This window comes from Thunnus thynnus, chromosome 16, assembly GCF_963924715.1.
Source record: "Thunnus thynnus chromosome 16, fThuThy2.1, whole genome shotgun sequence".
Classification (NCBI taxonomy): Eukaryota; Metazoa; Chordata; class Actinopteri; order Scombriformes; family Scombridae; genus Thunnus; species Thunnus thynnus.
This window is the reverse complement of record NC_089532.1, coordinates 1,095,557-1,109,539: the sequence shown is the minus strand read 5'-3', so window position 1 is coordinate 1,109,539 and position 13,983 is coordinate 1,095,557. Positions and strand designations below refer to the sequence as shown.

The 13,983-nt window shown below is 41.5% G+C and overlaps 1 protein-coding gene across 1 annotated transcript in view; it reads right to left on the bottom strand.

The window, feature by feature from the left end:
* Nucleotides 1-13,983, bottom strand: part of mdga2a (MAM domain containing glycosylphosphatidylinositol anchor 2a) — a 132,439-nt gene that overhangs the window by 7,183 nt on the left and 111,273 nt on the right. Inside the window, exons 12-13 of the mRNA XM_067614269.1 lie at nucleotides 10,728-10,748; nucleotides 8,511-8,666 (exon numbers count right to left, since the gene is read on the bottom strand). Coding sequence (XP_067470370.1) covers nucleotides 8,511-8,666; nucleotides 10,728-10,748 — 177 coding nt within the window. The remainder of the gene's footprint in view (nucleotides 1-8,510; nucleotides 8,667-10,727; nucleotides 10,749-13,983) is intronic.

Here is a 13,983-nt window from a genome sequence, read left to right as displayed (position 1 = left end):
CGTCTGTCCCCCGTACCTCAGGGGCGGGGGTGTGATGACCAGGTGTTGACAGCCAATCACGTTTCTTTATTTAGCCTCTTCCTGCCTGGTGGAGCTGCTGCAGCGAGACGCAAACTGGCTGCAGGACGTTTACGTTTCAAGTTCTTCCAACACGTTTATCAGGATTCACATGTATGAGAGTTACTGTAATGTAAATACTGTTCATTTAAACATACCAGTCATAATCACAGGAGGGAAAGCTCTGATATATCTGCAGTAAAAGTCTCATTCATGTCTCTCATTGGTCAGCTTTATATCCACATGCAGCGCAAATATTAAACCAAATTTCAGAAAACTGAAACTGTTTGTTTCCATCCACGACTGTTTAGTGAATATTAATTAATAGTTCTCCTAAAAAAGCAGAAAAAGAAGAAGACGTAATGAACAGAGCGACAGTCAGAAGCGAAGGCGACGTGACATCACATCCTGGTGATGGAGAGCATGATGACATCACAGCTTCCTGCTGTTGGAGGCGTTTTGATAACAGACACGTACTGGACGCCGCCCACAGTGAAAAACGTCTGCCGCCATGTTTGTGAGGCAGAAGCTTCAGGGACGTTTAAAGTCACATGTTTCTAGAGCTGTAAGTCTGCTGGTCGACTGGTCTATTAGTTGGTCGATATGCTCTCGACTAAATTCTCATTGGTCGAATAATCTCTGTGTTATTTTCATAAGGAGTAAAGTGCTACATCAACAGCATTCCAGGTTTATTCCATTATTTCCTGCGGCGGGAGGGACAGACTAACAAACTACCTGTGAAAACAACGGGGGTGTATTCAAAACACCCCCGTTGTTTTCACAACTTTGAACTCGCCCAACCTGATGGAGCCTGCTGGGTCTAACTGTACTCAACGTTTACTGAACGTTTACTGAATCTGTGTTTCTCCAGAATGACACAATAATTTGGGAGTCTCTGAGCAGCGCTGCTCCGGTACGTGAGTCAACCTCTGTCGTTGCCGGGGAAACCACTGGTCGCGTGGCTCCGTTAAGGAGTATGTTTTCGAGCGAGCGGGAAAGAGCGAGGGGCGGAGAAGTGACGGTGGATGCGAGCGGAGCAGAGGAAAAGGTTAGTAGTAAGTTGTCAGTCTGGCAGTAAATGTACAGTACAGACTACAGTGTGTCAGTTAATAAATGCTAAAAAGTCACGTCTGTTGTTTTCCCAACTGCTGGAAAAGTGAAGGAGGTTAGCTCTAAAGTTAGCAACAATGGGTTAGCCTAGCCTGAAGACGCTAAACAGAGAAATGTGTGCACTCTGTCCTGTTACACCCCCCCCCTCACGTGACTAATCGATTAATTGAAGATTATGTCAGATTTTAGTCGACCAAGATTTTCTTTGGTTGACTACAGCCCTACATGTTTCCTGTATGACATCATTTATTCACTAAATCTTTTTTTCCATTTTGCTTTTATTGATACGTCAACGTTTCCACCTCATCCAGGTTTAAGATGTCGTGCTGATCTTATAGAGATTTCTTTTACTTCAGTAAAGGATCTGAGTATTTCTTCTTCTCCTCTGATGGATTCTTCTTCATGTATAATAAGTTGAACATCTGTTTCAAAATGGCGGCTCTAGAAAGACGCCTTCACTCTCTCTGTCTCTGACTACAAACCCTGACGCTGAGTTTTAACGGTTTAGATCTCAGCTGTCAGACTGAAATATCTCAACGTGACGTCTGACTGTTTCTTCATACCCGGAGTGTTAAAAAGTAAATTAACAAAACAAAACTCTTCACTCTGAGCTGTCATCATTTTCTACAAACTATCTTTGCTGCGGGACAGATGCTGAAGTTATCTTTGTTTAACTGAAGACACTTTGGACAGTTTGACAGGCCGGCTTACTACGCCTACTTACATATCCGGTGTCAGTGTTGACAGTACAAAGATTATTCAGTCAGAAGTTTCTCTTTGTAATCAGGCTGTGAAAGTCTGTCTGACGCTCAGTTGATAGTCAGTTTGTATTTTTGACACGCTGCTTTTTCCTGATAACGTTCCTCCGTCTGTTCGGAGGGAGAAATGCCAAAACCGCACCGGAGAATGTGACACTTCAGCAGAGATCGTTCCAGTGATGAAGTCGCCCTCAGGCAGCCATGTTGGAGGTCTTAACTCCGTCTGTCTGCTTCTGACTGACGTCTTTAGTTTTGACTCTGATGTAAGCATTTTAGCTCAAACTGCCTTCAGATACTTGATTTCACAAACACAAGACTGCAGACACTCAGTTCTGATGTACAATTAAAACGGTCAAGAGTGAAAACACACACAAGCTTGTGGCGGCACTGATTCCCCTTGAACACAGATGTTCTGTAAGAAGTCGGAAAACCAGCTGCCAGCTGCATGAAGAAATTAAAAAAACAAATAATATTCACTTGGAGAAACCTCACAAGAGGGTGAACTACGAAGCGAGATTAGTGGGTTAGCGAGGTGTGTCGAGCCTGCAGGGCGTTCGATGTCACGAAGGTGTCTCTGTGTTAACCTGCTACATCACCATGGTAACTCTCTTTTAACCTGCTACATCACCATGGTAACTATCTGTTAACCTGCTACATCACCATGGTAACTATCTGTTAACCCGCTACATCACCATGGTAACTCTCTTTTAACCTGCTACATCACCGTGGTAACTCTCTTTTAACCTGCTACATCACCGTGGTAACTCTCTTTTAACCTGCTACATCACCATGGTAACTCTCTTTTAACCTGCTACATCACCATGGCAACTCTCTTTTAACCTGCTACATCACCGTGGTAACTCTCTTTTAACCTGCTACATCACCATGGTAACTATCTGTTAACCTGCTACATCACCGTGGTAACTATCTTTTAACCTGCTACATCACCGTGGTAACTATCTGTTAACCTGCTACATCACCATGGTAACTCTCTTTTAACCTGCTACATCACCATGGTAACTATCTGTTAACCTGCTACATCACCATGGTAACTCTCTGTTAACCTGCTACATCACCATGGTAACTTATACTGCAAACTTAACCTGGTCCGCAGCAGGTTATGTTCCGAGTTTCGGCTTAAATTGGCAATAAATTTTGAATTTACATCAGCAGTTTTCTGCCAGCATTCCTCTCTCGCCTTATTTGCAGCAACCGTGTTGCTTTTTGCTGTGATAATGTGTTTATATTCTTCATATCTCTCCGTTATAATGATCTGTTCCTCCTGACTGAAGCAGGCGGCTCATGATTGGTCCATTTTGTGCTGGAAAAGTCAAATGACGCCAAACGCCCCCTTTTATGGGGACGCACACAGAGCCTGAAGCAGAAAGCCTGAGTTAACAAAGAAAGTTCATATCCACCGTCATGAAACCACTTATCTCTGATCGGGAATTCAGGGTTTGTAGAGCCAGAACACACAAAGAAAGTCTGGATATGTTGAACTTGCTTTGGAGTAAAACCCCTCAGGTGTTGCACAATGGGACACGTCCCCTCAATGAAATAATGCCTCTTTGATAAGGATAAACAAATGCCTCTTTAATGTGTATAAAAAATAAAGCCTGCTGGTGTTCAGGCTATCGTGGGGCACTAAAAAACCAATACAGGACACTTGGGTTATGTTGTGTTATTCCCTTTAAAGGTCCCTCACACCAGAAAGAAGACACACAAGGGTCTGAACAGACCAGAGTTTCTGTCTGACAATCTTTTCAAATGAGGTCTGCAGCCAGTGGAGGAAGGAACAGAGTGACCACGGCGTGCAGTTTCTCTCCTCTCTTAAACCTCACAAAAAGGGCGTCATCACATCCCGATTGGTCGAGAGGGGAATGAACCCAGCTGCTCTCAATCACCAGCTGGGAGCCAGTCCTCCCACTCTGCACACAGGTGATCTGCATAAACCCTCCAATCAACCCAGACATGCAACTATCTGAATTCAGAATGGGGAGACAGAGAAATGATAGCAAGTCCCACTAATGGGTGACTGCTACAAGCTTCCACTGTGGTCTCTGTTAACACTGACGGCTTCGTCTCTACTTGTTGTTTTCAGACTGTGATATTTTGTGGCAGTTAACAACAACACATTACACCTGCAGAAAACCACTGTTTAATCAGTAATTATATTCATTTACTGGCCTTTTTATTGGGTGAGAAGCTTTTATTGGAATGAAAAGGAACCAACTTGGAGTATGATAACCTGCTGTGTGTGTGTGTGTGTGTGTGTGTGCAGACCAAGCAGCAACCTCCGGGGCTGTAAAATGAAGCCAAAAACTGCAGTTCCTTGAACGGCCACTTGAGGCTCCAAAAGTGAGTCAATCCCCATAGACCTCCATGTTAAATACCAACTTTACAGCAGAAATAAACATGTTTACAGTCTGGTACAAACAACGGTTTTGGTCTCTGTAGCTAATTTCCTCTTTCATGACAACTGTACGGGGGGGAATGTTTTTATAACTCACCCGTTTAAATTTTATTAAACCGTAAAGTTCTGCATAATGAAGGACATGGCTGCTTTGAGTGACAGGTCCACCAGCCGCTAGGTGGCTTGTTTCAGCCGTTCGGCCCCGCCTCTTTGCCCATTTTTGATTGGCTGGGAGTTAGGCAGCGTCACGCACTGCCAAGATGGCGACGGCCGGAGCGGCTCACTTTGAGCTTCAAAACCGCTCTTCAGAAACCAACGAGTGACGTCACGGTAACTACGTCCATGTTTTTATACAGTCTATGGTGCAGACCAGTATGCAGTGGTGGAGGAAGTATTCACATCCTTTACTTAAGTAAAAGTATCAATGTAAAAATATTTGGTTACACATAAACGTCCTGCATCTAAATCCTACTTCAGTAAAAGTATATAAGTATTATTAGCTAAATTTACATAAAGTACTAAAGTAAAAGTACTTGCTTCTCAGAAAATCAGGCTGTGATTGACATGTTAAATAAATGTAAGAAAGTAAATTATTAATCCTGATGAGTCGGTGCTTTAGCAGCAGGTTACTGCTGCAGCTGGAGCAGCTGGAGCCAGTTTGAACTTTGTGAAGGTCAGCAGATAATCTGAGATGATCCATCAACAAAGTTCTGATTCATAAATCTGGATTCATTTTCACAACTTTAATTTTTGCTTTTTTTTGAAATATTGGAGAATTTTACCTCTTTGGGCCTCAAACTACTTGAAACCATGTGAGAAGTTTAGAGGGAAAATGTCTCTTTGGTTGTTAACAACTGTAAACAACATCTAGTTTAATCTTTAAAAAAGCAGTTTCATTATATTTCATGTAAAACTTTAATCTGAAGCGTAATTAAAGCTGTCAAATAAATGTAGAGGAGTAGAAAGTATAAAGTCTTCAGTTGGTCTCTGCTAGATGCCACTAAATCTGACATTTTATCTTGTCTCTTCATGTGTCGACAGATGACTGTAGTGTTTTCTGGATGTTGTCCTGATGTTTTGGACGGTGGATGTTGTTGCTGTTTGTCTTCTGTTTGTAGTTTTTACTGGTTTCAGAGCGTCTCTCTGCAGGACTGCAGCTGGTTAACGCTGACACATTTACAGAAATGCTGATTAATGTGTGTTGTGTCCTTATAAATAAATGTTGTAATTAAATAAAGTGAATATGAGTCGTTCCTGTGCTAACATCCTTCTTTCTCTCGTCCTCGTTTCCTGTCATCATTCCGCCGGCGGCGTCTAATAAAAGCATAATATGCTCATAAAGTGACAAACAGGATTTCTGTCTCTACACATCTGTCATTAAGATTTTATGATGTATAAGAATAGTTTGCACATGATAAAATATTACCCAAAGTCCTTAAATAGGACAGAAGAAGACTTTCAACCACTTGTGCATGTGTATTATTTTCCTCCCAGTAAAACGAGTTTATTTCTGTCAGTTTTGAGCACATTTATCCTCCCTGAGCGTCGTACAGTAGAAACAAACAGTGTGTCCATCAACCTGCTCTCATTCAGTCAGCGGAGGACTCGGCTCCTCGGGCTGATCCGCCGCTGCTTTTATTCTCAGCTTCTTATCGTGTTCGGGGTGGGCGACGCCCGTCCCGAACGGCACGCATCGGCGGCGGCGGCGGTTCGATCCCCGTCTCATCGGTGCAGAACTGCTGATTAACATTCAGAGTGTGCTGTCAAGCTTTTAAGCCTCAGCTCTGCCTCCGCTGTCAGCGCTGCAGGCGGCAGGACGACAAAAACACAACAAATAAAAAAACTCACACAGAGAGACGCGGCGAGCGAGCAGGACGCCGTGAAGGAGACGAGAGTCTGCTGCTGAAGGACAGATCTGTAAACGTGTCTCCTGTCTGCTCTCTTCTTCCCCCAAAAACTTAGATGTATAAATAAAAATCAGAGTTTTGGCAGTTTTTAAGCTGTTGTAAAGTGTTTTTCTTTATTAACTCACTGAAGGCCTGTTAAAGGTTTCAGTCCCAGAGTAACGCCGGCTTTCAGTTACTGTTTCAGTGGAGCATCACATTTACATCAATATCTCTACATATAAATGTATTAAAATGAACAGATCAGTCTGTTTTATTTTATTAAGCTACAGTTTGGATATTTATAGAACATAATTAGCTGCATCTCTCTGTTAATAAGGTTATTTTTTCTTGTTAGTGGAGCTTTGAGTTGAGTTTGAGCTGCTGGTTGAAGTGCAGATGATGGTTTGACTGGGACTCGTCCTCCAGAGTTTGGACTCCCGAGTTGAACCTGCCGAGTCTGAACTTGACCTACTTTGAAGCTGTTAGAGCTGTTAGAGTTCACTGCAGCTGTTGTCATGTGTTGTGTTATGTAGGTATTGTGATGCAGATGTTAACCCACAGTTGGGTTCACAGAGAATAGACTTATACTTAAAATGTGTAAAAACAACTAGACCTATGTTATATATGTTGTTGAGTTGTGTACTTACATTATCCCAAATGTTTACAACAATGTTCAAACCCAGAGAAATCTGTAATTTAATCAAAGTAACGGACCGTTTCATTTGGTCGCATGTCGATGGCGTCATACCTCCTCTACCAAAGAGTAAACACGCACAAGATGCATACGGCGGCGCTGTGTTTGTCCGCTACAATGGCGTCTACCAAAGAGTAACTTACACACATACAAGATAATACATCGGCGTTGTGGTTGTTCCACACAAACTGTTATAAATGGACTTTTATTCAGTTTTAAGACACATTTTCATGATAAATTTAGGTGGTTTTTAACTATATCTTTTAGCCAGAAGAAGGATTTTAGTCATTGGACGTCTGGATCTTAAGTTATCAGAGAAATAAACTGGACAAACGTTAGCAGCAGCTCGGCTAACAGCCCCTCCAGGAAGTCCGGTGGTCACCAAACATCGTCAGAGAAATATTGATTTTTTAGGTGAAACAGCTTTAATTAGTATTTTAACGATTTTAATCTGCGTGTGTGTTTGTTTCTGGAGAGGAGGAGACCTCTGCGGGTAAAAACATCCTGAATGATGAACACTGGAGTAATCCTATCCCACAACGAAGACAACAACTCCCATGATCCCTTGCTACTTCACACCGTCATCACACTCCGTCTTTTGTTATTGTTTTGAATGAGACGCCTGGCGGCTGAAATTACATATTGTGTGTTTAAACTGGTATCATACTGATATCAACACAGTAATTATCATCATGAGAAACCGAGGCCATATTTACCCTTTCAGAGTGCGTGCATGGTGTGTGTGCATGTGTGCATGTGTGCGTGTGTGTGTGTGTGTGTATGTGTGTGTGTGTGCATGTGTGCGTGTGTGTATGTGTGTGTATGTGTGTGTGTGTGCATGTGTGCGTGTGTGTGTGTGTGTATGTGTGTGTATGTATGTGTGCGTGTGTGTGTGTGTGTGTGCGTGTGTGCGTGCGTGTGTGTGTGTGTGTGTGCGTGTGTGTGTGCGTGTGTGTGCGTGTGTGTGTGTGTGTGCGTGTGTGCGTGCGTGTGTGTGTGTGTGCGTGTGTGCATGTGTGTGTGTGTGTGTGTGCGTGTGTGTGCGTGTGTGTGTGTGTGTGTGTGTGTGCGTGTGTGCATGTGTGTGTGTGTGCGTGTGTGTGTGTGCGTGTGTGTGCGTGTGTGCGTGTGTGTGTGTGTGTGTGTGTGTGTGTGTGTGTGTGTGTGTGTGCTTGTGTGTGTGTGCGTGTGTGTGTGTGTGTGTGTGTGTGTGTGTGCGTGCGTGTGTGTGTGTGTGTGTGTGTGCATGTGTGTGCATGTGTGTGTGTGTGCGCGTGTGTGCGTGTGTGCGTGTGTGTGTGTGTGTGTGTGTGTGCGTGTGTGTGTGTGTGTGTGTGTGTGCGTGTGTGCATGTGTGTGCATGTGTGTGTGTGTGCGTGTGTGTGTGTGCGTGTGTGTGCGTGTGTGCGTGTGTGTGTGTGTGTGTGTGTGTGTGTGTGTGTGTGTGTGCTTGTGTGTGTGTGCGTGTGTGTGTGTGTGTGTGTGTGCGTGTGTGCGTGTGTGTGTGTGTGTGTGTGTGTGTGTGTGTGCTTGTGTGTGTGTGCGTGTGTGTGTGTGTGTGTGTGTGTGTGTGTGCGTGTGTGTGTGTGTACCCTGCTTGGAGCCCGTGTGGTCAGAGCTCGGTCCGGTGTTCGGGGTGTATTTGGTGTCTCGTGTGGCGGCGCTGTGACGCGTCCAATCAAACTCTTCTGTTTTGTCCTGAGAGAACAAACACAACGCCTCGTCCTCGAAACCACACTGGAACTCCCCTGAAAAACACGAAAACACACAAATATACCAAATTATACAACAGAATCAACATGATAAAATATGATGAACTAAACCTTTCACTGTTAAAGTTAAAGCCGTACAATGAGAGCTCTCTGCTGGTAAATAAAACGTGTTGATTTGTGAGGATTATTTCTTGGAACAAAGTATGACATCATCTTTATGTTACTTTATTGATCAGACACCAAATACAGAACTTCAACTGGAAATTCACCGTTTGAACCTGAGCAGAGCGAAACGTCTGTTCTGGAGGAGTTTTCATCATGTGTTGCTTCATAATATCTTCATCAATACTGTTTGTTTATTCATTTCAGTCACAGTGAAAAGTATAAAGTTTGTAAATAATAAAAAAAGAAAGTAATAAACCCAGAATATAAATATTTGTCAGGTCCTGTTTGGACTTTATCTGTTATTTTTGGACTCTTTGTGTTTTTGTTCTCTTGAGTTTTCAGTGTTGCATTTATGTTGCCTGGTTTTAGTTTTTCCTGTGTTTCCCTTGTGTTTATGTGCTCCTCCTCTCACCTGCCCTGCATCCCAGTTTACCTGCTCCCAGTGTCTTCCCCAGTTTATCTGCTCCCAGTGTCTTCCCCAGTTTATCTGCTCCCAGTCTGCCCGTGTGTTGTGTCACCTGTTGTCTGTTTACTTTAGTTCCTGTTTTATTTTGAAATATTTTCTCCTTGTGTCTTGTCACCTTTACTTCCTGTGTTTCACCTGTGTTTAGTTTGCAATCACACGCTTTAAATATTCTGCATCGTCTCCTGCCTGCCGTCTCTTGTGTTTGGGTCCACCTGCTCCACTTCACCATCCTGACAACAGTAACTAGATTTACAAGCAGGTCCAGGAGGGACAAGCTGACGCCTCCAACTGGTCCACGTAAAAACTACATTTATACAAGACTGATTAGTTCTGCCGACTGTGTTCGGGATGAACGTAATTCCTGGATTATGTTTTCTTTCAGTTCAGGAAGTTTTACTGCGCAGGAACTGAAGGGACAAAGAACTTCAGAGGTTCAGATTAGAGAAGGTTGTATTTTTGTTAATTTTTAAAAAGTAAACACTTCCTGTCTCGCTTCAATATTTCGCCTCAACAGAACCATAAAAATGTTAATCATGCTTCAGTTGCCACAAATAGACATGTGAGTGATGTAATACTGATGAAATGTTCTGCTGATGTGTTCATTATGAATGTTATACAAATTTGCACGTACATATATATTAAAATGTTTAGTTTTAATGTTGATGAACCCTTTCATGCGTAGCGGTCACTACAGTGGACAGCTGTTCTTATATATACATGGGGTTTTAATGGTTTAGTTGCACATCAGCCAACACAGTGGACTCTAGTGTGTCGTCTCATACGCTGCCATCCACTGGCCGGCCTTTGTAAGTGCAACACAAATTTCTCAAAACCAAGATGGCCGCCTGCCGGCTGGAAATGCTCATCAGCTCAGGAACATCTCGCCGATCCCTCTATAGTAACAGACCCTTGCAGGTAAATAACATTTTGTTACATCAAGTAACAACTAAGGAGTAATACAATTGTTAAAATTTCCAAGTATTGATTTTAAGTTGGGAGAAAATGACAATTAATCATCTGTCCACTAAGTTCAAATATTTTTTTTTCATGCCTAAAGAGGAATAAAAACACTTAGCTTGACTGAGGTTATCATAATTCATGCATGAAAGGCTTAAAAATGTAAACAGAGCAGCATTAAGGCAGCAAATCAGTGTTTTATAAATGTAATATTGGGCCGTCATTTTAAAACAATTTCATGATGTCACACCGCCAACTAGCGGCTTCTCTGAGACTTCACAGTTTAAAGAGACAGGAGCACGAGATCTGGGACAGCAAAGTAATGTTATATATATATATATATATAATATGTATATATTAAAAGCTAAATGTTGTTTTTTTCCCCACATTTGGTAATCCAAACTGGAGAACATACTGGATGTATGAACCCAATATGGTGACATCTGAATGATGAACAGGTGAGGTGAGAGTGTGAATGAGTGTCGGCAGGTGGACGGGTCGGTACTTACTGAGATGTGGGTTAACAGGAGCTGCGGAGGGACAAAAAACAAGAACTTTGTTAGATCATCAATAACAGTTCTCCACAGGAAACATGTTGATCAGGTTGGAACTTGAGCAGAACCTTTATGATGGTGGACAGAAACAGGAGAAGATATTTGACTTTGAGGAAACGCTGTTCAGATGATAAAACAGGAAGCAGAAGATTTGTTTCAGTTTCAAACAGGAAGCAGAAAAGTGAAACATCGACAGTTCAGACTCAGCAGACGGTTTGACTCAGTCAGCTGTTTTTAATCTGATTTTCAGAGTGAAAGGTAATTACACCACATGTCACACACACACACACACACACACACACACACACACACACGGTGCAGCTGTTGGAAACATGACTGTGTGAACAGCTGCTGCGTCGCTTGGCAACAAGCTCGTTATCAACCAGCACTAATTGATGACCTCTGTGTGCTGTCTGACTGTGTTTCTACATTTACATACTTATATACAGTTGATACATCTGTAGGTTGACTAACAACAACCTGTGCATGAAGACGATGACGTCCTCGTTCGTACGTTTTACCATAAATCAAACAGACAGAACTCCCAACGTTAGTCCACAGCTGTCAGTCGACAGCAGCACTGGCAAGACGACCAGAACATCCGTCAGTATGCAGGATGAAGTGAGTTAAAGATACAACACGGCAGCAGAGTCATGAATTATACAGTTAGGTCTTATCAAGCAAAAACGGCTTCTCTACCTTCAGGAAATGGTTTTTCATTTACTGAAACGAATCTGTTCCATCTCAGCAATAGAAATCCTGAAACATGGAGACGATGGAGACTTCCAGGTTAGTTATATTCATTTTTTAGCTGCAACCATGTCTGCTTTTTGTGGGAGGGAAGGGCCCTCGTCCTGTCAGAGCAGCCAAATATTGCCAAATTACAATCTGGCTGAATATTTATTTCATACGGTTTGGAAAAACCAATTAAATATGTCAAACCAGAAGTGACCTGGTACTGGACCAGAGCCAGAATAAGTGTGGTGTTGATCCTTCGGCAGCAGCACATCTATCACACATGGGAGAAACTGATTCAAATATCTGAGTAACGCAGTCTGTGTAAGACGATGTAGAAGTGATAGAACAGCTCTGTATACTGGACAGGTCTCCATCTTTAATCCCGCCTACAAACCATCTCACTGCCAAAACCTCCTGGCTGGAACCTGCCGTGTAGAATTTACATATCGATGGCCGAAGAGCAAAACCTGCGATCTGAAAAATGCAGTTTTTTTTTTTTAATACTTTATTTTATTGTCATCGTGGCATTTCACACATTTTACTTATGTTGTACAGCCCATGTAATGATGACAATACATTTTTTTTAATGATATATATAAATAATGTGTGTGGGTGTGTCACCTGGTGATACGTCATACAATAAATTATACAATAAATTAAAATAATAAATAAATAAATAATGACAATTTTACAGTACTGACTTTGATTATACAATGTTGTAGTAATTCTGAATTAATAGAAAAACGTCTTTGATCCCATTTCATATTTGAGAATCTACTTGAAGTATTCCATAAATCCATAGTTCATTCTTCTATCAGAAAAATGCACTTTTTTTGAGAAAACTAAAAAAAAAAACTTGTTTTCTTGCAGAATGCTATTTGTTAAGGATACCCAATACATAATACACTGTTTTTGGACTATATTACTATATTATGTGGTATTATTTACAGTATGTTTGTATAGTTATTACAATATTGTTAACACATAATATAGTAACATGAAACTAACAGAAACGTCATATTTCCATCATGTTTTGCATCGTTTGAGTTTTGACTCTTCTGCTACGGTTTAATGGCGCCGACCGGATGATTCACTACATTTTCTTTTGATGTTTTTTTCCTGGAAATTTGAATAAAATTACATTTGTTTACAGTTATATTACATTTGGATGGAAACATGAAAACCTAAACCTGCGGTGTTCCTGCAGAAGTGCAAAAGAAAAACAAGTTCACAGCCTCCAAATATGTTAATTTACAGTTTCACTTCAGAGACTTCATGACCTTTAACAGCTGTGTGTGAAGACAACAGCCTACAGCACTAACACACACACACACACATGCACACACTAACACACACACACACACGCACACACATACACGCACACACACACACGCACACTAACACACACACACGCGCACACACACACACACACACACACTAACACACACACACACACACACACACACACACACGCACACACACACACACACATGCACACACACACACACACACTAACACACACACACGCACACACACACACGCACACACACACACACACACATGCACACACACACACACACACACACACTAACACACACACACACACACACGCACACACACACACACACACACACACACACGCACACACACACACACACACACACACGCACACACACACTAACACGCACACACACACCAGTTTTACTGCCTCATCAGAATTTATCATCCATAACAAACAACATCAAAAGAAAACAATGACTTCACGTTCTGTTGTTGGTTTATTTATTTGTTTATTGGCTTAATCAAATGTTTCCTCCAGATAAGTGAAGTGACTTTTATTCGGCATATGAATTAGTTTTCTGCTGGACGTTGTTCGTATGCAGAGGAGGAACAAACTGCATTCATACGCTGGAAACATTTTTGTGTTATTTCAAAAACAAAGATTTTAACAGTTATGTAAAAATAAGCCTTAATGTGTAGATACATCATCAGCTGTTTGCAAACTGTTCATAATAACAGTTAAACATTAATAAAAAAATATTAGTTTAAAGAACATTATTTTAGCAAATGTGTCAAACAGGATTCATATATTATATAAATATAAATATGATGCAGATTTCTGTCGGCATGTTTGATCTGTCGTTGAAGCATCACTCAAGTTTTTATCTCATTACTTTCATTTTTTTTAGCATTAATTTGTGTTTTTAAGAAAATGTTCCATGTTTTAAATGACTGAATACAAATCCTGATGATTTCATATGACTGCTGATTAGGTGCCCGAATACAAATACGTTATTCAGCAAAGCACAAATCTGGGTTTTTTTTATGAATATTTGTTTCATACAATATTGTTAAAAATATTTGTTAGGTAGAGGTCTGTCTGCATGAGGCGATGAGTACGTTTTAGCAGCTCAGTAATCAGCGTAGTCGTCTATGATCTGTTGACTCCAGTTAGAGACCCGGTGTGGGGACC